The 25,010-nt window shown below is 39.8% G+C and overlaps 1 protein-coding gene across 1 annotated transcript in view; it reads right to left on the bottom strand.

Annotated features, from left to right (window-relative positions):
- ARHGAP24 (Rho GTPase activating protein 24) overlaps positions 1–25,010 on the bottom strand; it is a 227,030-nt gene that overhangs the window by 186,917 nt on the left and 15,103 nt on the right. Inside the window, exon 2 of the mRNA XM_075034049.1 lies at positions 1,695–1,894. Coding sequence (XP_074890150.1) covers positions 1,695–1,874 — 180 coding nt within the window. The 5' untranslated portion in view covers positions 1,875–1,894. The remainder of the gene's footprint in view (positions 1–1,694; positions 1,895–25,010) is intronic.

Here is a 25,010-nt window from a genome sequence, read left to right as displayed (position 1 = left end):
GACATATTTCAGGAGCTTACACTTGTGCAGCTTGCTTCAGAAACATTCCAAAGCTACACCAAGGTGAGATATTGACTGATCCTAATGTGGACAGGCCCATTCATTTTCCAAACCTATTGGCATATTTTTAGTTACACTTTGTTAGCACTTTTCCCCATCCCCTACCCCTTTGTATACCTACGTGTCTTTATGAACTTACTTAAGACATAAGTGGAAAACTCAAACAAACTTTTAGTTATTTAATCAACTGCTACCTAATGTATCAAAAGATCAGAATCACCACCTCCATTTCACAAAAGGGAAGGAGCAAAGTCAATAGGACCTTCTGAAGTCATCCCAGAGGTCAGCGGCAAAGATGATAGTGCTATACAAAGCTCCATGCAATACAGCATTGAGTCACCTCTCAAAAAGCAATGAAGTACTTGCATGCAAACATACTGCCAGATGTCAAGTGCCAGGAAGCAGAGTTGTATTCTAGAAACCCAGGCTCTGACCCATAAACATTTTTATTTTGATGACCACTTTTTACACTCTTGATTAACAAAATATATATAGTGAAAGATACATTTGATTTCCCAGAAAGTATTAGTTATTTCATATTCAAAGTAGAGATACTAACATATAATCTGTAAATATGCAGTGTGTTATTTAATTAACCTATAGTATCTGGGATAATTTTAAGGGCAAACAGCTACCAAGGCTGTCAAATTGGTACTTAGAAATTAACTCGTACAAGAACCTTCTTTAGGAACAATTATCACAAGACTGAATGGTTTTCTTAACAAGTGCACCATAATGCAAGCTGTAAAGCTTGACAAAGTGTCATGACCTGTTCCATGCATGAAGCTAGATTAGATGGGCTTTACATCTCTGAGAACTCCCTGTGAAACTCCACATAAAGGTACAACATCAAAAATTTAGTAGGCATAAAAAATGAGTGCGGTTGTATTTTAGTATCCGCACAGAGGTAACTCACAGATGTCAGCACTATTTCTGAAGTCACACGCATCTACAAAATGATTAATACATTGGATTACCATACTCCTGTAGGTGCTAGCACAAGATCTCTCTTAACTTATTATCACAGAGCCTCAGGCCTGCCCTGATCTAAGAGGCAGCATTATTTACTCTACTCTTATGGCACTCCAGAGATAGGCAGCCCTAAAGCATGCTGCTGAAAAAGCTAAATAAATAGGAAAATAGATGAGCATTAAGGAGCAGTAAATCACGACAACAGAACCAGGCAGCAGACAGCAGTCTGTTTCACATTACAGATGGCAATGCATTCAGGCTACAGGCTTATGGGATTTCCCATTTGGGAAGACACAAAGCGGGGATATTCCACATTTTAAACAGCAGAAAAATAAGCAGTACCTTTTCAAATACAGCTTATTCATCTGTCTCAATCAAGTCCATCCGACTGACTTTTGCTACTTGAACTTCATGTACACTTCACTCCCTTTAAAATGCTGCTATGAGAAAACCTGACCTGGAAGAGGAAGTTTTAGAAACAAGCCTGATGAGGAAACCACACTAACTGCCAAGGCCTGACTCAGTTTTGTGTTCACTGTAATCAAAAACCCAAGTTGTACTGAGGAGATGGAGAGGTTTGGTTCTTTAAACACCAGACAATTCTGCTTGCATTAACTTATTTTCCTCCCACACCTCTCATCCTATCTCCTCCTTTCACTTACCAAGGGCTTGGTTTCATCTTCATCTTTGAAATAATAAAGCTGGTCACCCTTGAGAACAAACCAGCGTGTGTGCCAGGTCTTGACAAAGCCTCCTTGCTTCCGCAGCCACCCACGCTTAATGGCACTGTGCCGCCCTTGGCTCAGTGGGGGAGTCTCTGCAGAGCCATTGTGTTCTTCCATACTGGGACTGGGCAAATCTCCTGTTGAGAAAACAGGAGGAAAAGATAAAATAATTAGATTATTATCCAGGCAGTAACTCGCTCCTTTCAACACAGCTGGAAAAGAATCATCCCCCCGACTACAAAGGTATGCTAGAAAAGCATTTACCATCTGCCTGCTTATTGTCATACTGGCACCCCATCAGCTGAAAGAATACTACTTGCCTATAAAAGACAATAATAATAATGAACTGAGATGCTAAAAAGCGGGCAAGAGGCAAAAGATGTGTTCAAGTACAGTGAAAGATATTTTAACTGGCACTGAGGAAGACTTCAGCTGTTTCTTGAGGTGAGTTCTGCTGGATTACAGGCAGTAACAAGGAATAATCTTACATCTTCAAACTAAGGAAAGCAGTATGCTTCTCACTACCAGACCTCCTCATTTAATACTCTCTGACAGGCTTGAGGCTTTCAGGGAATATTAAAGAAGCCTCTGCTTCTCCAGCTTAATATACCCCACCAGACAAGCAGGCTTTTTTGTATGTTTAGTTTTACTGAAGTCCATTTAATGGAATGGTGACAGTAAATACAAGAATAGCTGCATATCCCCTCATATAATCAATCCCCTGACCAAAGTGGGTGTGTGTCCAGCCATGCTTATTCCAGACATTTTGCAAATCACGCAGAATTTTGGCACATCAACTCAAGGCACGAGAAGTGTGTCAAAACCAGAGCTGAAGTGTGTAATTAAACTTGACAAACTTACATGTGGCTTTTCAGCCTTGTTAAAACTATACTTTTTAACCATCTCTGGACAGTCATGAATCTTCCTGATGGATTTTGTACATACAATCACGCAGTCATGTGCTTAACCTTCATGGTCAAAAGGTTCTTCCTGATCCCCTACAAAGTCTAGAGCTCAACAAACTCAGGACTTTGAGTTGCAAGTTCTGATATTTTCAGTTGAAATACAAATCAAACCGAGACCTACATGTGCCAAATAGTGTATACCTAAACAGAATAAAATGTGACTATAACCACAAACACAGCAGTGTGCAAAATTAATGGTGAAATTTCACTGCCTGTAAGTGCTTGAAGAACAACATGTTTCTCTTCTTTCTAGACTACCACTGACACGCAGCCTTTCTTGCCTAGTTAGGAACTTGCACAGCTCTCAGGGCCTGCGAAAGCTGGCTTCGTAGGTAAGGTATTTATTGTTTCTAAACATCAAGGTGGGAAAAGAATAAAATATTCTAGACATTGCAGGCAGGAGACATCTCTGACTAAGAACATCTAGACCAAAGCTTCCTGTTCTGACTTCGCCAAAGTAGATTGGTGAGTCCAAGCCTGGCTCTCCTGCTCCGGTCCCCTATACAGCAACAGTACTGCTACTGAACATAGTAACAGACAGCAGCATTGCAAAGGTTATGTGCTCAGCTTCTAAGGTAGATTAGAAACAGAGATACACATTCACTTGATAGACGAGACCATCCCTCTGACAATTAATACAAGTACTTTGTCTGGATAGTGTCACATCATTGTAAAATAAACTGCAATATAATCAAGGAAGAAGAAATAAATAGATCCAATAGGTTCCAGTCAGGAGTGGTTTTCAGCCCATTTTTCCTTTGGCTCCTTTCTTCCTGCCGTTCATGCTTATCCTCCTTTGGAACAACTTCTCCAGCTGCCATCTCTGCTGTGCGTTTACATCTTTTGCTTCTAATGCCCGCACACAGTCTGTTGTCACATCCCTGCTTTAGGCTGGATCCTGGAATCCAATCTCCATGGTTAAAACTCTTAACTGCCCTGTGCCACGGAGGTTAACGGGTCTCAACATGAGCACAGAGGTTTCCTTGCGAAGTACAAATTGCAGGATCAAAACTTAAATCACTTGGTATTCTCAGAAAATCTTCCCCCTGCCTCTCTAGGGTTCACCTAGAGTCACCCAGAACACTTGTATTGTTACATTTACTTGAGCAAATTGTCCCTGCAAAACATACAAACACGTCTGGCTCTCAGCAGAGCAGACAAAGATTTTTTTTGTGCCTGGGGTTACACTTACTAAAAAGAATGAGCCAGCTGATAAACCCTCAGACCACACTGACAGAGGGCTTCCATGAGGGTTATGTACCATCAGAGTATACACTCTGAAAACTGCAGCTCTAGGGCTGCAGAGTATATTAAGATGTTGCAGTGAGTTTCTGAACGGAACCTTGCCTCCTTCCAATCTGGAACTACAAAGGGAGATTCAACTACCACTAGAAAAATCAATAGCTTGCTTTCTCAGTGCCTTGTTCATAAATGTCTGCCACACTTCAAGGTGGTCTGGGCTCTTGTAATATTTTTCATTCACTTTGCATGGCAATAATTAACTATGAATGAAACAAAGCAGTGGCCAAGCAGCCTCTGAAACCCCCACAGCTTTGTCCCTGGATGCCCAAGCTCTCTCACTTGTTACCTTAGCTCTTCAGGATGAGGAAGACAGGTTAAGTGAAATTATTTGAAATAAGCAATGATCAGATAATATCCAAGAACCGTGTATCCATACAAAGCAGGCTTTATTAAACTGACTTGTATCCTACCTCTGCTTATCACCATGTGTGGTGAAAACGTGTCAGGAATGAGGACAGACTTATCTGTGCTATATGAGATCATTCTCTCCAAAAGGAAAAACGCACCCAACTCATAATTGGCGTTTTTTGAATATGAGCACAAATCTCTTGGATGCTGCTGGTTTTTGGCTGGGCCAAAGTAGATGCCAAGAAGCAGCCCTCCAACTCACATCCTTAGAAAGTGAAGTAGCAAATATTTTAAGGAAAGTATTGTAAACAGCAGCTAAGTCATTGCAACTGAAAAAAGTAAGGAACAAAATCATTACCTATAGGCTACCCCCTGCTCCTTGCTGCACAACCACAGAAAATCACAGCTCTCAGCTTCAGCTAACCTGATCAGTTTATCTCTACTGCTTCGGCCAGCCTCAAGGCAGGAACAAAGGAAGAGTTTAAATACAGTAATTATGTGTATCACTGCAGTGTTAAGGACAGCAGGTCCCTATTACACTTGGACCACAAACAAGAATCTAAATATCAAAGTGAAAAGCAATTAACTACTTGGATGAAAGGCTATTTTTAATTTTATTCCACAAAGTCACATTTCACTGGTGTTCACAGTGTACAAACTAAGTGTTTGGGTTTTAGCTAGCCAGGGGGAATGTTAATTGATCTACACCTCTTTGGTAAAATTTATATCTTAAACTATTTCTGCAATACTAAAACAAATGAGGTGTAGGGGAGATGACATTCTACTGCTCACAAGTCCTCACAGGCAGATGTAAGATCTTTAAAGCAGTAGTATATCCTTGGACACTTTCTGTATAAAACAGTTGTATTATTTCATTTATTAGTAATTTAATTCTCTTCAGCAGTTAAAATTTTGGCCACCTAACTTATTTTTGTTAAGAGGAATTGTATTTAGTCATGAGATTAAGTTTATTTGTTGTTTTCCATCTCTCCTTCCTTTTCAGAATCTGCCTACTATGAACCAGACTCGAAATCAGAAATTCCAGCAGCTGGCTCACTTTCACTAGTTGTTTTTACAGCTGTTTCAACACCAAGATCATAAAAATAAATTGCAGAAATATCAGGGTGCTGGCACTGATGCAGAGAACAGCGAGGTGCAAACAGTATGTAAATAACACATGACAAAGTGTGGAATTACATCAACGTACTCCAAGTCCTCTTGCTCTCATAAGACAAGGCAGAAAGCCATGCATTTTCAAGCACTAAATGAGCATATTCCTCAAACCCATCTTCTGAACAGGAAACACAACTTGTACTTGCTGCCAGAGTCAACTCTACTGACTTGGCCAACCTCCAGTTTAGGTAATGACCAGAACTAAACAAATGCTACATGGTCTATTCATTTAGGGCTTGCTGTGGGCTAACTCTCTTGGGCTTGTCTGAACATTGGGAGTTCAAAGTAAACAAAATGAGAAATGTTCCCTGACACACTGGCTCTGCATCATCATCTCCTGGTCCATGGAGCCCATTGCCATCTACCTCTGTTGGCCCCAATCCAAGCTTTTTTTTGCTCCCATAAGGGCATCTGCCTCTCTCACTAGTCTGTCTAGAAGGCAAATAACTGCACTTATGTTATCCTTGCCAATGTGGAAGGGCTGTGCTGGTGCCACGCACAGAAAGCAGGACAGTGTTTCTCCTCAGCTACCACTCACTCAATACTTAAAATACAGAATTAGGCAGCTCCCCCAGATCCCAGCACTTTGCCAGGAACTAGTCAAAGAAGTCATTAAAGCACAGCAAATCCAGTTACAATGAATAGTCACAGGATTGCACCAAGATGATCCATTTGGCAAGAAACCCTGATGGTTTGCAGTATGTTTTTATTCTCACTGAAATTTCTCATGGCCAAGATAGCACATTTCAAGCGTGCAAAACATCATGAGCATTCACTTCCAGCAACCCTTTTTCATCTTTGCAGTTGCTCAGATGCTGTATCAGGTCCTTTGCAGCTCAATGTCAGCCTGGCACAAAAAGGAGAAAGATGAGAAGCCACCAAAGTGCCTGCCCCAGAACTGTACTCCTCCAGCCTGTTGCATGGTCTAATCCCCTTGCTTTCCCAAAAGGGCAAGCAGTGCAACACTGCATGGAGATGACGTCTCCATGACAGGCACATTAACAGTTATCCAGTAAAAGGCTGCAATTTTGCAGCAACAATTGACTTGGTCATTGATGAACACATCTGCCAAATATATATACACATACACATATATACACATGCAAAATTCATAAAAATATTTGTGACACAACAGTTCTATATAAAATTAGATTACTTCAGTACTGCAACACTTGCATGAAGAGATGTAACTCACATCCCAAGTGTTGTCTAATTTTGGGTTCCTTCCGACTTATCTCCCATGAGCTATATAGAGCATAAGTGCCTAAGTTTAAGGTTATCAGTATTTTTCAGGTACAGAGTGCTGCCTCTGAGCAGCGAGTTTCCTTTTGATTTTTCTTCATTTAGTCTGGCTGAGTAACAACTTCATAAAAACATTTAGTATGTGAAGGCATTGTCTGCATTTATCTTACTCAGAGTATGTCTCAAGACACCTGAACCTCTGCTACAACACAGACATGTTTGTGAGCAACTGCTGCAGGAAGCAAAAGATTGGCCTATTTCTCACCATCATGGTGCTTCAAATAGTTGCTAGTCATCTGTTGTGTCCACAGAATATTGCACATGGAAGGAAAAAAACAGTCAAAGAGGTAAAAAAATACTTAAAAAGAGAGTTGACTTTCTGCTAGTGCTTAGCAACCATTTTTACAAGATGCACATTGCAAGAAGCATGTCTCGAGTTCTGTCACTGCAAGGACAGATTTTAAAGCATTCCCGTCTTGTTCTTTTTCAAAAGCTTCAGCAGTGCACTTGCCAGTAGCTTTCCTCCACAAGCCTTCAGAACAGACATTATACTTTTATCCAGAAGGTTTTCTGCAACATCTGAGAAACCTTTTGTACTGCTGGCAGTAACACTCCTAATCACAGATACATCTGGCTGTTCTGCATTCCCCACTCTCATTTTTGTCCTATCAGGGACAGCCTGAAGATATTTTGCTTCAAAGAATTTCACTTGCAAGGCCTAAATAATTACTGCTTAGGCAATAAAAAATTGTGAGAGGTGTTATCAGCAGTCAGATTGTAGAAGGCCTGATCCACTGCCCAGTGAAGCTAAGGGAAAGACTTCCATTACTTTTCAACGCGTTTTGGGATCAGTTCCAAAACCAAGAACCAATAATTTTGCCAGAAAATTGAAGTCTTGGTCAAATATAACTCCTTAGTACATGATTTGCATTTCCACGCCAGAACCATCCTACAGATATTCCTACACTAGCCAAACTTTTACAAGCCTACTGTTCGCTTACAGGAACTCAAGCACAGCTATAAATAACCCAAATAAAATGGGACTAGAAAATTTATAAAGAACATAAGATGGTATTCAACTTCTTGTGAATTACAATGGAAATTCGTTAACAAATTCCATCAGGCACCTTTGAAAAGTCAACTTTTGTGTGTGCAAATTTATTTTCTGTGGTTGTGACTAGTGTTAGTATACATGTGCACAGTTCAAACCCTGTAGATGAGGTCTGGACACTAGCTCATTTTCCCTCACCATATGCACAGTACCGGCTGCACTTGTCCCGGTATGAATCTGCCCATGGTCTAGGGTCACTGACAGACATCAGACTTAATTAACTTTTAGGAATCATGTAACACACTAGTCTCTCAAAAAACTTCTGCCCTATTATGTTCAGGACAGCAGTCAGCCCAAGCTGGCAGATAGGAAGCTGAAGTGTGACAGACACTTTGTAATTGCTCTTGAAAAAGCAATGATCAATAGTAGTGCCTCCATATTTAGTGTGGTCTTTGATACAAAACACTGACAGATGGGGAGACCACAGAGTCAGAACCTCTTCCCTCCCCTTTGTCCTTTCTGCAGCCAGCACTGAATGGAGCTCAGAGTTAGTCCTAAACATATAATTTCTCTACTTGTTAGAACTTACTACTTCCCCACACAGCAATAAAATCATTTTGGCTTCCTTTGTAGAGATAGCTGAGTAACAAAGTATTTCAGAGTGTCCCCCATATCTGTCAGCTAATGCTATGTAAAGCAAAGCAACTGCAGTTCTGTGACTACAGCATCACGCTGTCAGATCAGTATTTTGGGTAACCGTCACAGGTTAACTTTTGCTGCCTTTGCCATTAGGTCCTATTCTGTTTAAATCCATGCAGCAACATTCAGGTAAACCCTTTCTTGTCCTTCCACTACTGTTGCGGCAGCAGGAGGCCTAATGAAATTGCACAGCTAAGAGCACTTTGTCCATTACAGACTCTCTTCTGACACCTAGAAATGACGTTTTGTTATCTCCATCAATTCCTAATCCCACTGTCTTTTCTGAGGCAAGATGGACTCTACCTGTAGAAGACTTGTATAACTGATAGACATTTACATACAATCTGTCTGGCTTAAGGAGCAACTTACAAGGATAACACTGTTACACTTTTGCATGTTACTTATGCACATACATCCTCAGCTTTTTCCTCACATGGTAACACACAGTTGCAAGACAAGGTTGCTGCTACCAATGTGACTCAAAAAGTGAAGGTGTGATTAGAACGGTCCCTGATCTTCCAGGTTTCTGCCCAGGCTTCCACTTCAGGTGTCTTATTCTGTAAAACTGGCAATGCTAGAGAAAAATTGCATACAGCAGAAAATCAGCTGTAACTATCTGGAGAAACATACAAAACTACAGACAAGACAGAAAAGAGCCTCTGGCAGCTCAAGGGTCAAGTGATGCAAGATGGACAAAGAAATGCAGAACAGTTGGCAAGTCTCACAAGCTGAAATACTGAGCAGTGAAAAGGTCAGGGAGCAAGTCAACAGCAGCATCTGGAACAGCAAAAAGATATTCCAACTCCCAGATGTCTCTCTGAACCAACGGGTTACACTGCCTCTGAATACCTGACACTGAAAAACTTCAAACCCTGTTTACAGCTTCATACTTCACATGGAGAAAGTGATCCTAAGGACAGTTTAAAAGTAACTCAATTCCCACATGTGAGTGGTGAATACTTCAGCACTTACTGGCTTCACTTACAAAAGAATTGATTGAGAGTTGTGTCCAAGCATGATCTCAACAGATGATCTCTCAAAGTATAAAAATAATCTCTGGCACTACTCTTTGTTCTCAAAGACTGATGGCAAAAGGCATCTGAGTATGGATGTCAGCAGCTCTCTGACAGTGAATCACTGAGAATGGAACGAGGCTGCATGCTCTTTTAAGAAATCCAACACAACAGGATTTCCCATGTTGTCCTATTCACAGCAGTCCAGGCCTTCCATATTCCCTGTAAAATTGACCAAGAGAATTAAGATGTTACAAGTTACATTCACTAAGTACACTGACAGGCGGGAAAAATACATTCTAGTTTGTCTATGGCAGCAAAAGCCTCCTCCCAAATCTGCTGCAATTCTTCTAAATTGAAGGAGCACACGGGTTCTGCAAAAAGGGTTTGTGGTTGCTGGAGAGTGGGAGGAAGAGGAACATTTGCTGCCTGCACCACACTTCAGATTCATCTCTTGCTCGGAGCAAATACAGCCCCAGCGAAGTCCCAACTCTGGCAACAAGAGGCTAGCACAGCAAGTACTGGTTGGCAACATCTTTCCTGATACACAGATGTTCAGAGCAGGAGGAACGTTACTTCTGGGTGCCTCCATAGAAGCCACAGTGGAAACAAAGGAAGATTCAAGCCACCTCAACCCACCCCATAATTACCTTTTAAGTCTTACATTAGTTCACATTTGATAAACAGAAGCCTGTGGACTTATTTTTCACATATTTACTATTAACATTTCATGCAAAATTACTTCCTTCTGCTTTGTTAAGTACAATGTAATGTGTTTCCTTTTCAGTTCAAAGAAGTTCAAGTAACAGCAGCATTTGGTATTCTGCTGAGAGATCCTCTGAAGTATACATCTCACATTTGGAAATGTGTTCCCCAGAAGGACCACAGCATCACTGAAATGTGCACTTGGGAGCATCCCGCCTCAGTGTCTCAGAAGAACCGACAGAATTACAGCACCTGCCTGCACTGAAATTCTGAACTACCACGTCCATTTCTCACCCCCTCCAGAGGCTCATGGACAGTGCAGCACTTGGGGGCAACTTTAATGGTGTGTGTGTTAACATTACACATGTACTGTATGCATCCAAAAGAGCATATGGATAGTAAACAGGTAGGCACGTACTGTACACAGGTAGTGAGCACCCACCCAGCTTCAGGAAATATCTTGGCACTGTCCCAACTGAAATAAACACGGACAAGGCAGAACCAAAGGCTCAAACTAGGCACACTCAAGGGTGCATCCGCTTCCATTCCCACTAAACTCAGCACCAGTGCCAAGATTTGTGTCCTCTCTGTGTGCCAACCACAGCAGGACCTAAACTTAAAATAGACCTACTTTTAAACAGAAATCAGTATAGTTATAATGCTGTTCAGAAATGTTTTATATAAATGGTAATTGGCTCTGTCACTTAAAAACATTAACCATATTGACATAAATTTCCATGTTAGAATACTGGAGACAATATAGTCAAAATTTTTAAAAGCAGATGTGTGTCTTTCCATGGAAAAAGCCAACTCAAAATAAGCACTATTACTTTGTAGTTGACATTTCCATCTTCTGCCCAGGAAAAGCAGTAATTCGTACTTACAGAATTAACATTTCACTTTTTAAAAAACAAGTTTGCATCAGAAAAATACAGTCCACAATCTTTCCTATACATTTTAGAAAGCAGTAGCGAGTATGTTATGCCATCTAAATTGTTTTAGTAAACGCAAAATTATGCTATACTACACTAATAAAGCCATTGTGGCACTGCCCTTTCCAGTAAAGCTCTAAGCAAATACTTGCCCCCAAATTCCTAATACTACCCCCTGACTTTGAAATTAATTCATATGGAGGAATGGTATAAATTCATGTGGTCCTTATCCTTTAAAAGGTCAATCTGTGCATGGATGCTAACACCTACTTCTCCGGCTTGTACTGAAGGAACCATTAAAGCCAAAGATGCAACTCTGTACTGTATTGCACTCACAGTCTTCAGGCTCTGTTACTACAACCCACAGTTAAAAGGTGAACACACCTTCTTTAAAAGCATTCTGTGTTCACACATGTCTTTCTGGTCATTACATAAAATGCATTTGAAATCTGCGCAACATAGAGTGTAATTGCATGCAGCCATAGTGGGTAGCCTTCCTCCTCCCACTCGTCTGCTATGTGAATTGAGTGAGAAGCAGAACTAAAGTCAAGAGCACTTTAGCAAGAAAGTGATTATCTTCACTCACCTGAAAACAAGCTAAAACTATGTAAACATCTTTTTCTGGCATTGCTCCACAAAAAAAAAAATAAATGAAAAACAAGTTAAGTTATTCACCTAGTAAATTATTCAGAAACAGGACACATGTACATGTTACTTACCTACACAAAAGTTAAGGTAAACATTTCTTGTTTTGTTTACTTAAAAAAAGAGCACGAGCTAGTAGCAAAGCAACTTCAGACACTCTCCAGGTTTTAAGTAGGCTACATCAAGGGATACAATTGCATTAACTAGGACTAATACTCAGCAAAACAGCCACAAAAGCAAAAGAGAAACAATTCAAAGATGGCAGGTCCTGAATCTGCAGCCACTTTGAAACTGTGCTAAGCATGTTCATGTTTACATAGTTCGATTTATTCAGCATCTACTTTAAGAGAGGCAAGGTATCCCGAAAATATAAATTCCTCCTGCTATGAACACCAGAGCTTATTAACAGCATAAAATAATGCTAAGAACAAGCCAGCAAGATCTACCTTCTCTTATTAACTCCCTTTACAGTAAGGAGAGTCTGTGTTTTAAGTCACTATCTGCAGAGCAGAATATCAGTGTGCCCAAGGGAAAGCAGGTTATCACCTACGTTCAGAGGGCCTTACTATTTCACATTACTGTAGTGAAAGCAACAGAGAAGTCTTGCTGCCCTCCCCCCACCAAAATAGCCCATCTCTCTATATGGACACCATTGCTCTGCACTGTTGCTTTCTTGATTTTTCTTTCTCTCCCCATTTAAATGGCTGTGATTTCCCAAGCCTGCAACTACTGCATTGGACAAGTACACCTTGAAATATGAACCCCATGAACAGATTTCTCTAGTTCATGTGTGAAAGAGGAAAAAAAACCTCATTGTTGGGGCTTCTCTTTTTACAAACCTGAATGTGCAGAATTTACTTCAGTGTTACTCATGTTACCACTCATTTTAACTGACCTCATACCCTACAGCATGAAATGACAAGGAGTATACATGGACCTGAATTTGGGTCATCTCTGTAGCACTACCAGAAGGATATAGCACTATTTTAAACAGTATGTTTCTTCCTCTCTAACACAGGCCTCCTTTTCCTCACACCTATACTTAAAACACTTGGTGCCTAATTCTGAAATGTTTTCAGCACTAGCTCTGGAAACAATGCCAGCTTATCTCCAAGATACACATTTGCTTTTTGTGATGATTTAAGTTACTCATCACACTTCAGTTTCTTTTTTCATCTTTCAAAAATTTGCTGACTGTAACAAATCAACAGGGAAACAAACATGTTAGGATAACTCTTGAACGATATTAGTTTCTCAGGGAGTTGCCAAAAGCCACCAGTCATCATGCTGACACATCAAGATGCTTGGATACCAAGATAAAAAACTGGTTGTATGGCCAGGCCAAAGAGTTGTGGTGAATGAAATTAAATCCAGTTGGCAGCTGGTCACAAGTGGTGTTCCCCAGGGCTCAGTATTGGGACCAGTTCTGTTTAATATCTTTATCAATGATCTGCATGAGGGGATCGAGTGCACCCTCAGTAAGTTTGCAGACGACACCAAGCTGGGCACGAGTGTTGATCTGCTTGAGGGTGTAAAGGTTCTTCAGAGGGATCTGGACAGGCTGGATCAATGGGCCAAGGCCAACTGCATGAGATTCAACAAGGCCAAGTGCCAGGTCCTGCACTTGGGTGACAACAATCCCATACAACACCACAGGCTTGGGGAAGAGTGGCTGGAAAGTTGCCCGGCAGAAAAGGACCTGGGGGTGTTGGTTGACAGTCAGCTGAGTATGAGCCAGCAGTGTGCCCAGGTGGCCAAGAAGCCCAACGGCATCCTGGCAGAAATAGTGTGGCCAGCAGGAGCAGGGAGGTGATTGTCCCCTGTACTCAGCACTGGTGAGGCTGCACCTCGAGTACTGTGTTCAGTTTTGGGCCCCTCACTACAGGAAAGACATTGAGGTCCTGGAGCATGTCCAGAGAAGGGCAACCAAGTTGTTGAGGGGCCTGGAGCACAAGTCTTATGAGGAGCAGCTGAGGGAGCTGGGGCTGTTTAGCCTGGAGAAAAGGAGGCTGAGGGGAGACCTCATCGCTCTTTACAACCACCTGAAGGGGGGGTTGTAGTAAGGTGGGTGTCGATCTCTTTTCCCAAGTAACAAGCAATAGGACAAGAGGAAATGGCCTCAAGTTGCGGCAGGGGAAGTTTAGATTGGATATTATGAAAAATTTCTTCACTGAAAGGGTTGTCAAGCATTGCAACAGGCTGCTCAGGGAAGTGGTTGAGTCACCATCCCTGGAGGTATTTAAAAGATGTGTAGATGTGGCACTTAGGGACGTGGTTTAGTGGTGGACTTGGCAGTGCTACGTTAATGGTTGGACTCGATGATCTTAAAGGTCTTTTCCAACCTAAACGACTCTATGATTCTACATAATATTGCGCTCTTAATGTCAAGACAGTCTGTAAATTACCTACTCAGCTAGCTAATACACTATGTCATCCCCGAACCCGCCCCCTGCCTCCCTCCAAATTACATCCTTAATCATGACTGAATAAAACTCCTTCCCATTTGTAGCATGCCATCAGAAGCAATAAATTACAGGACAGGAGAAAGTAACCACTTTCACGTGGATATTACAGATACAACTTAACAGCAGACAACAGTCATCAACTTGCCAAGCAAGCATGGTTTGAAGACTAGGATCACGAGGCTGATCTGCTCATTTTGCTGTGCTAATGGTTCTAGCAATGCTGTTGGCTGAGGTCTTTGCCTCTCTGGTAGCACAGGGTTAGCTTATTTCTCACTAGCAGGAAAGTACATTCTTGGTCTCGATGCAGACTGCTCTTCCTTTTGCACCTCATGTGGAAAAGCAGTTTCATGCAATCTGACAAACAGGCATTCCTCTCCCAATGACTCTCCTTTTGGGTCCTCAAGCTTCACCCCTTCAGTGACACCAGACCTTTAAAAATTGCCATCATCAGATGAGAAACCACAACAGCTCTGTGATATATACAATCAGCCAGCCAATGTTAATGAGTAAACAACACAGAATAATAAAGAAGGAAATATAACAGAAAGGCCTTCCTACATGTAGAAAACCACAACCACATCAGAATGAACAGGGCCTTCCCAGCCTAATAAACTCACCGTAAAGCTGGGAGGGACATACTTGCTATGCAATGCTCACAACAATAAAAATTAAGGAAGCTTGATCACAAATCAAATGGTATGAACAAGAACCCATATTTTAAAAGGACAGAAAGTAGAATTGCACTGATCTAATTCATACTCCAATCCAGGACTTGAATAGACAAAAAGAGGGAGAACAGTAACAGGAATATAATGCAATGTAGCTCCTTGCACTTAAATATCAAATGTATCTTCTATACACTGTTGTCCTCATGAAGAGGGATGTCAGGATTCCCAAGTGCTATTTTACAAGAATTCCTACTCATATTATCAATCTTTTACTATTAGCTGAACTGTTTATTTCCTTTCTTGCAGTTCATACAACTTGTACATGGTAGTTACTGTATGCAGTTTCAAGCTTTGTTCAAGGACCAATTCATCATTATGTTCCTGCAGTTTTGCTCTTCCAGGAGTTTCAGTAGCCCTGAGTAATGCATATGTAAGTCTTCTTATCTTTCCCTTCTTTTTGGTGGCTACAGGATAAGGAAAACAGGACAAAATCAAATTCCTTTCATAGAACATTTTGTTTTTCCTCTGTCATCTACAGCAGGTGTCAAAATAGCCATTTCAAAAATATTTTTTTTTAGAAAGAAGGAAAGGACACCTTTTTTTCCTCACTTGTAACCTTCAGGTTATCTATAACCTGTACCAACATCATCCTGCATTTCAAAAGCAACACGTTTTATCAGTGCAGGAAACCAATAGAAGTTTAAATCAGTGCCTCACAAATTCAAGCAGCTCTTTACTTGCCTAAGCACAGATTGTTTGACGATTTATTTTTGCAGAATAAGGTGCATTCCGGAAAGTATGAATTACGTGAGGTGACTGTTAATAGAAATACAGTAATCAGCCCCACAGTTTATTCCATATGCAAGCCAGTGCAGTAGAGCTGGTAAAAGCTACAACTGTGACTTTTATTATTTTAAAACTATCAGTTATGTACAATTTTTCCCAAAGAATTATACTTAAAACGAACAGACATTGCAGAAAAGGCAATGTAAGGCAATTAAATTAATCTATTCTTCTAGTAACTTCATACTTGACTTCCCTTTTCTCTGTATCTGCAACCCAACTATACTCTTACTTTTTCATCTACTCTTGATAAGGTAATGATTTGAAAGTTAACTCTGTTCTTCCAAGTTGGAAGGTAAAATTTCTAGATATCAACCCCATAGGAAGTAATTTTTGCTCAAAATCATCTGTTTTATACCAGCTTGATTCATCACTTATCCAAATTTAGGAACCAATTTTAATTAGAACAGATGCAGACAGAGTAAGATTTTTCAACTTATCTTCCAAAAGACACAATGGTTCTCAAGACAATATTTCAACCTTTATGAATGGAAAAATATAATTAACCTTTTAAAAAAACAGATTAGCCAGTGTAAATAATGCATGACATTGCAGCAACAATTGGGTTTTCTAGAAAACATGAAGAACTTCATACTTAAGGAGTTTGCAGAACAGATGCCCTGATTATTGTCTTGTGACCTGAATTCTCTTTTTACATTAGCTCTGGAAAAGCTTTTCTAATTCTTCACTTTTTTGTTTTCAATTATTCCTAAGGCCTTTGTCTTTTAGAAGACATAAGACTGCTGGTGCCGCTTCAGAACTGTTAGAGTAAACAGCAAGATTCATCAAAAACAATTCTTTGACTTTGCATTTCCTAACAAAACAGTCAAATGCCCTGGAAGTTTCAAAGAGATAAAAAATAACTTTATACATAAAATTTTCAGAATTGACAGAGAGAAAACCAATCAAGCACCGCTAACAGATGTCAGACTTATTTTTTTTGTGGAAGGCATTCAGCTTCCCTGGCAGTAAGCTGGTAAAAGAAAGGATGAAATACATATAAAACATACCAATGCTTACAAGCACCAACTCACTTTGCCTCTTAGGATGATGAAATTTGCCACAAGTTTCAGCAAAACAAAAAATAAAATTGTTAATTCAGCTGCTATTTGTGACTAGGCATTGTAATAGAGCAGTATCATCTACTACCTTCTGCATCAAGGCCAGCTGAAGAGTCTAAGCGCAAGATATTAAGAGAGCAAACATCACCAAGTGTCTTTTGTTAGGATATGCAAGAAACCTACAGGAGCAGCCAGCTCATTAAGGACTTTAGATCGTCACACAAATACATGCAGCAAGACCTGAGCAGCAGCAAGCCTCCTCTACCCTACACCAAGAGCTAAGTCAAACCACAGGTAACCTAATGACTTCAGCATTGGCTCCTCACAGCCCTCCAGGCTCAGGCCACACCAAAGAGATATGGACCATAACCTATAAATAGATAAAAGCAGCTAGAACTTGGAAATCCTCTCCACTTTACATAAACAAACAACTCCAGTTTGATGCTTTCACTCACAAAGTACTTGCAGTTATATTTCATCAGGAACAAAAATATGTTTCCGGCATTCCAGCTCTCTGCTAAATTAGATGCAGATGATGAAAGTTTTTTTGCAAACATATGGAAGACAATGCAGCTAAAATCTCAGCTAGGCCTTGAAAGATCCTGTACATAAAGCATTAAGCTTTCTACAACACACGGGGAATCTAGGCAGTAACTACTATGATTTCATTTCATAGTGTGATTTAGGATGATATTACGAGACAGAAATGTTAAAAGAAAGTAATAAAAGCCTTTCAAGTACCCTCAAATAAAGTCAGATGTTCATGTGTCATGTATCTGGACAACCTCTGCTTTCAATGGAAGCTTGATCTCCACTTCAAAGGGAGGAAATTGGACAAAAGGGGAAAGAATGTACACCTCTCAGTACTGGCAGCCCAGGAAACCCATGACCAAAGGACTAAATCCATCACTTTCCCAACACCCCCAAGACAGACCAAAGCCTACAAGACATTTAACCAAGAGAAATTGAAAGCACAAGTACTTGCAGTCCTCAATCTCAGCCACCAGTATATAAACCTTGCTCATTTTATTATTTCAATAGTCACAGCATAGGAAGAACATTTCTGTATGTCCATTGCTAATATAACTTCTGGTAATCACTGAAAAGAAGCTACTCCCTCCACCATGTGTAGGTGGCTTTGTTCTTTTAATTGGTGTTGCAGACAGCAAACACAGGTTTAACCAGGGCATATGTTTAGCTTCCTCAACGTTTAGTTTGTCCTCGAATATTAACATAACATTGACTAAATCCAAAACATTAAAAGCACACAGTTAAATCCCAGCTTCCCAGGTTTTTTCCCCATTCTGAAAATATTTCTACACATTGTAAGTTATTTAATGGTGAATGAATTCTCCTTCCAAAGCTCCATCCTTTGGTACATAGTTTGACAGGAATTAGTTTGATCTGTAAGCTCTGCACTAAGTAGTTTTGACACATGGGGGTAGGATGTAAATTTTTCATGTGATACCTTTCTCTAGTAGTTGCTGATTATTCAGAAAATTGTCTATCCATGCCACAAGTTGATGCATCAGAATATTCTTACACAGAATATGCTTGAAAATTCTCCAAAGGAGCAGCTATTTCTGGCTTAAGTGCCACAAAAATTTTGTGACTAGCCTGAAAGTTCGACCATTACCACTGCATTTCCAAGCATACACACACTTTGGTGTTGAAGTAGTGTTAAATATTTCTTCCCAGACATATATACACTTCACTGGGACTATTCTCATGAGTAAAACACATAGTATGGCTAGTATTACTGATCTAGCCATACAGATATCCTGTTCACATTGATACAGATTCTGTATAGCTACTGAAGAAGTTGCATAAGTTTATTTCCAAAATCCTTCAGTTCTAATACTGTTGAAAACTTAACTGCTCATTGTCATGTTTTCCTCACTTTCATGCAACTCCAACTGCAAGACAGATATGAATAAATTCAGCTGGAACCTTTACCAAAACTCACCATTGGCACTGGATTTTTTTTTTTTTTTGAGGTTTTGCCTATGCAGGGCATGCGGGTTCTTGCAACTATCTCTATTAAGAATGTGTTCCGAAATAAATTTGCTATGAAGAAGGCAAGTACAACCAGTATTGGCTGGCTTCAGAAAAAGAAAACCGCAAATTTATTTGGCTTTTATGTACATCTGTTCCACTCTTACATCACCAATAGTATTGAACACAACTAGAGCACTGTCCCATCAATAGTGTATCTATCTTAACTGTCAGTATTAACGGCTCCAAATGACAGCACACCCAACTGCTGTGATGGAAGCTCACACATGCTCAAGCTTGTGCATGTACCAGCAAAAATACAAACTCTGAGAAGATGGCCAGCCTACAAGGTATTATAAGAAGTTAAATTCAATTTAAGCCCAGGTAATCTTCAGCCTTTAGGGGCAGAGGGAGAAAGTTGTTCTAAGATGAGTTTTTACAAAAGGGTTTCAAGAGTATGCTCCATAGTAACATGAGTTGTATGACAGGTGAAATTTTCACTTATGGTCAAAAAGTTATTGCTTTACATCTCTGTTTCTGGGTTACTCTGTTTTTAAATAGACACATGAACTTTATAACATTCCTTGGTCTATAAAGCAGGTGTGAACTACAACTTACAAGTGCATTAAAAAGCAACGCTCAGCCCTACATACTTTGCAATGGATAAAATAAAAAAGGAACAATAAGACCCGATCAGGGATAATGGTAGTGTGAGATGGCATCAGAAACTGTACTTTAAAATGGCATGTCTATCAAGTAACATCTTCAGGTTGGGCAGATAGGGATGCATTCAGCTAGGAAGTTCATTAATTGGTCCATTACTATGTTACTGTTTATGCAGGAAATACAGCTCACTTAACCTATAATTTGTTTCATTCATACATTTTAGATAAATTAATTTTCATAAGGAACTGGTATGACTCAAAACAAGGTCAATCATTTCACTTTCTCAGGTCTGCCCCTCTACCAAATTCATAGCTCAGATGATGAATTACAAACAGGTATTTGTAGCTAACCTAGCTCGCAACTGTGCAAGCTGCTTTACTGGTTGGCAAGACAGGGAAATACTGGAATCTATCCCTGGCAAAATCTTAAAGAGAAACAAATTCTTGAGACACACCACCTCTCTGATCTTGAAATGCCCCCCTCCTCCCCAGTAGGCAAGTTAAGGATCTGGCTAATCTTTCACCAAAACTGAGCAGTTGAGGTTCTTTTCAGCGTCTGAGCATCCAAAATCCTGTACAGCCCATATTTTTCAAAATTACTAATTACTGTGTCTGGCTGAAGAATACAGTTAGTTTGAAAGCTAAGTGCAAGATATGTAGACCTAAACTGCCAACAGAACTACTTAATTTTCATCACTCTTATCAGATCACTGTAGATTGCACCAAAGTTTTCCCTAGGGATGACACCAATCGATGTTTTCTTTTGGCAGAATGGGACAAGATCCAGTCAGTAGTTTCACTTAAAAAAAGATCTGATATGTCTTTTACTGTTACTCACTAAGCAAATCAATGAAAAATTTCACTTGCAACAATTCATGTTATTCTTTAAAGCTTGTTGGACAATCTATAAAGCTTCTCATTTTGAAAAACTAGTATGAATAGGAAAGAGGCCTGGGTTCATTTTCTGGATGCAAAAAACTGCAAGTGGAGGAGGAGTGTGTATGTTAAAACCATTGATTTTAAACCACCTCTTTACCCCTGCCCCCTCCTTAAACAGTACTTCTGTAAATTTACCTCAATTTATTTTCTTCTGCTCAAAATTGGCAAATGAACATTCCCTTTATAAATATTTTGGGACAAGCAAAATACGTTCCCAGGAATTTACTAGGCAATGATTTAGTTACTACTACTTTTATCCAGCTCAGTCATACAGCTTTTCCTGCACAAACACCCATATAGGTGATCCAAGCATAACACTGGCACAGCTGTGCAGCTGTGTTGAGCCTTTAACAGCTCTACACCTGGTTCAACAGTTGAGAAATATAAGGGAGGTAGGGCAAAGGCAGTCATGAAAAACTCCACTTGCCCCTCTCAAATGGCAGCAGAGAAGCTAAAACCAGTCTCCACCAACTGTTCCTCCCCTTCCTAAACAGACCTGTGCACTGTAAAGAACAGTGTAAGAAAATGCTTCTGTCCATAATAAATGGTTAATTTTTCCCATGAAGGATAATGAGCTAAGAATGCACATTTTTGGCAACCAAAACAGACCTGTCTGCTGTAGCAAGAGGACATTTTGATTTGCTGGTCCTGTAACAAGACTGACAATATCTACCACAGCCATGGGTACACAAATCTTTGCAGAAAATGTCACAACAGAGGTGCTCATTGGAGTATTTTGTGAAGGAGTTTTCACTGAAAAACAACACACAGAAGGAGGAGAAGAGATCACACAAAGCAATACAGCCATAACCTCTCCATTTTACTTGGTTTTGCAACCCTGAAACATTTACCAACTATTTTGTAGAAGTCTGAAAAAGGCATTCAAGAGAAGCACCCAACTCTCCCAGTGATATTTGCTCTGGACCGCTAATTCTGCAAGATATAACCAGAGTATGAGGACAGAAAATTAACTGGGAACCACTACCTGAGTGGTAACTTTAGGGCCTGATTATAATCTTTTCAATCCCAAAGCCATCATAAAGCAAGGATGAGACCATTTCCGAAGAAATCTTTTTTTGTTGGGGGACAAATGAACCTAGTAACCAACATATCACTGACACTATATATCCAAGGTCTGCAGCTATTGTGCCATCACACAGAAGTTGCAGGAGACAATTCAAAGTCTGAAGAAAACATCGCAACCAGCTCTTTCCATCTAGAAGATAATGAGATGCTGGGGGGGGGGGGGGGGGGGAAGAGAGAGAGAGAGAGAGAGTTGTCAGATGGCAGCTCTTTCACAGTATTACAGGGACAAGATTTATATAGAATATTAAATGAAAAACAATATAAACAAAGAAGTAGGCATTTATCATGGTGATCGCTTTAAGTTGATACCTAGTAATAAATCTCTGTATGTGATTTACTGCCAAATCCATGTACAAGCTCAAGTATGCATAACAGCTCCTGAGAAGATGAATAGCATCATTTTTAAGATTGTTAAAAGTGCAATTATGACCACATTCCTACCAGACAGTACCGAACCTTAGACTTCACATTCTCAAGAAACCCTCCCAACTTTCTAAATATTTTCTTGTCTAAAACTTGAATCTGAGTCCTACTTTTCGTTGAAACTCATCATTTCAGAAACATCACAATATCTTAAAAGTCAACACACAGTATAGTACTTGTTATATTAAACACTAGTTTACAATACACTCTCAAAATCTAGCAATGCAGTACTTCAATTTAAAAAAATCATGGAAGTAGTAAGCTCCCACTAATGGCTACATGACACAAATAAGTTCTTTCTGATGGGAAAGCCTTTTGGGAAGTTGTTGACCAGCCCTCTTCAACACAATGCCCAACTGGAGTGTTGCACAATTCCTAGAAGTGGGAATCCAACAGTATGAAAAGGTGACATGCACACACACTTAGCAAGAGCTCTTCTGTGCAGACAGAACATGATTTCAATTCAGAACAGATGCTGAGGGGAACCAGATCATATCCCTGTGTCACACTTTACATGGAGGACTAAGCCACAGTTTATCCTTTGAATTACACAATTGTGAAGAACACAAAATGAAAGGAAAAGAAGAAAACTGAGATGTCGTCACCACAGTTGACAAAGGAAGTCTAGACACATCTGGATATTATGAAAGCAAAATATTTTAAAAATGACTTCCAGTTCTTGTCTCCAGCAAATACACATTTGCTAAACTCTAATCCCAGTTTAGAATTAAAAAAAACCAACCGAACCAACCAGAAGAAGGGGCAGATTTCTGTTGGCAAAACCAAAAAGCCCGTGATAAGCAGCACAGCACACGATAGAATGAAAAAATCAAAACTAGTTCTAAGAGGAACAGATTTCAACACAGTCTTCCAGAACAAAGCTGCTTTATTACCTCTATTATGGTTCACTGGGGAATTTTACTGCATATTTGCTGTAAGAAAGGACATAAGCAGCTCTCACAGCAGTGTCACATTTCCTGAGAGACTGCTGAGGAATCTGGGTTACCCCAAAAGATATCTCATGGCTGGGACGTGTGGACCATCCTGGTATAACTCACCTCATGGTCCAGATTTTCATAAGAACCAACCATTTAAGAAGCCCTGCGACAAACCTTTTCCCAAGGAAGTATTTAAAGCTTGAATCTGCGAAGCAAAACCTTAGTGAGCTGTCCTAGCATCCCTGGAAAAAAAGGCTTTGATAGTGGTAATTTGGAAGTGATGGAACAATTTACAAAATTCAGACTTTGTCAAAGCTGTTCTGGATTTTTCTTTCCTATCCTAAGGCAGTGAAGTGGTTGCTCTTGGATAGAAACCTGCCTTTAAGATTTCTAAGATGATTTGATCCTCATGAGAACTGCAAGAATCATATGTGATGGACAAAGAACAAACAGAGAAGACACTGCAACTCTGGCCTATTTCTTGCAAGAATTGTATTTGAAAAATACAATTTGCCTCCTCTGATAAAAATAGCCTAAAAGGAATAGAGAATAAACATAGATCTCTTTCTTCATTACAGTTCCCTAAGAGTGGTAATATATAACAAATTACTTGCAAACTTGCTTTCCAATTCAATATTAAAAATAATACATCATATCGACATATCATCAGCTTGTTTACCAGGTTTGATTTTACTCCACTGGAAACAACAAAGGGAACTTGGAAGACATTCAGGGCAGAGGAATGAAGATGAGCATTTGGTTGGACTGACACCACGACAGCCAAGAAAAGAACACAAAACATTCCACAAATGTTTGAAGGGTGCAAACACCAAGGACAAAAACAACAACTTAAAGTGGAAGATGATAAACATCGGCTCACTAAGGCCAGCAAATCAGTGGCTTGGAAAGTGCATCAGCAATATCCACTGGCAGCAATATAAACCATCGAAGCTACCTTCCCACAGCATGCTTAAGTAAGTAAATGGTCTCTTGTTTGGAGAACAAAAGTGAGCACCACCTTTCCACTACCCAGCAAAAGCCTTCAAGTGTTCAGTGAGGACTACTCCTGTATCAAACAGTTTTTTCACAGCCAGAAATGCATGTACACCATTTGGCACAAGTTCAGTTTTTCCACGCTCTACAACTTCATCCAAATTTGTACTAAAAAAAGATGCTTTGAATAGTATTCAAACATCTTTATCATCCTGATGACTACGATTCCATAAACCCAAAGCTGTTCATGAGGATCCTATACATAAACACAAAATATATATTCTGAACACATGCTTATTTTACTGTTTGGCCAAAAGATTTCTCAGTATTACTACCATCAATTGTTTCAGATTTCCCATGTTTTGAGGTTTGCATGATTTCACATCAAGCTCAAAATGTTAAATGTGGTTCTGAATTTATGAAAACACAGCAGTTCAGGAAAACACAACTTAGTGTCCCTCACTGCTAATGATTCCCACTGTATGTAAAGAAATTTTCCCATTTTTACAGTGTTTTTTACTAACACAGCATCTACCCTGTACAGGTCAAAACCAAGGATTTAAGCATATGAACAAACTTGTGGATATGTGATGGACAAAACAGCAGTAATGATGAAACATACTTACCTGTGAACAATTAAAATAATTTTTATTCCATGAACTATATGACTTTGTTTGCAAGAAGTTTTCCTCTTTCAGTTTGTAGATTGACACAAACAACTGGAATAACCGTAAAATCATGTTCCACATTTTTCAGCTTACTATTGGCTTTATACTTGTTTCTTATACTAGGTTTACCTGATTCTTGTTCTATTGGTATGTGTTGCATTTTTCTCAGCAATACTTTTTCTGCCCTTTTTATTGGATTTCAGGAGATACTGAACACAATATAAATGGAAGCCTTTGTTTGGGGAAAAATTACATCAGCTATCAAAAGCCCGCAGCAGATGTATCATGAGGTCACAAACCAGATCCCTCATGCAAACAGAATGCCAAGACACTGTCTGCAACACTTAGGGTAACAACAACAACAGCACTAAGTCCAATGGTAATAGCTTCTTGAAAGAAAGGTGTGTCAAACTATATTGGTAAAATAGTATGGA

This window comes from Buteo buteo, chromosome 1 (genome assembly GCF_964188355.1).
Source record: "Buteo buteo chromosome 1, bButBut1.hap1.1, whole genome shotgun sequence".
NCBI classification, from domain to species: domain Eukaryota; kingdom Metazoa; phylum Chordata; class Aves; order Accipitriformes; family Accipitridae; genus Buteo; species Buteo buteo.
This window is presented reverse-complemented; position numbering and strand designations above follow the sequence as displayed.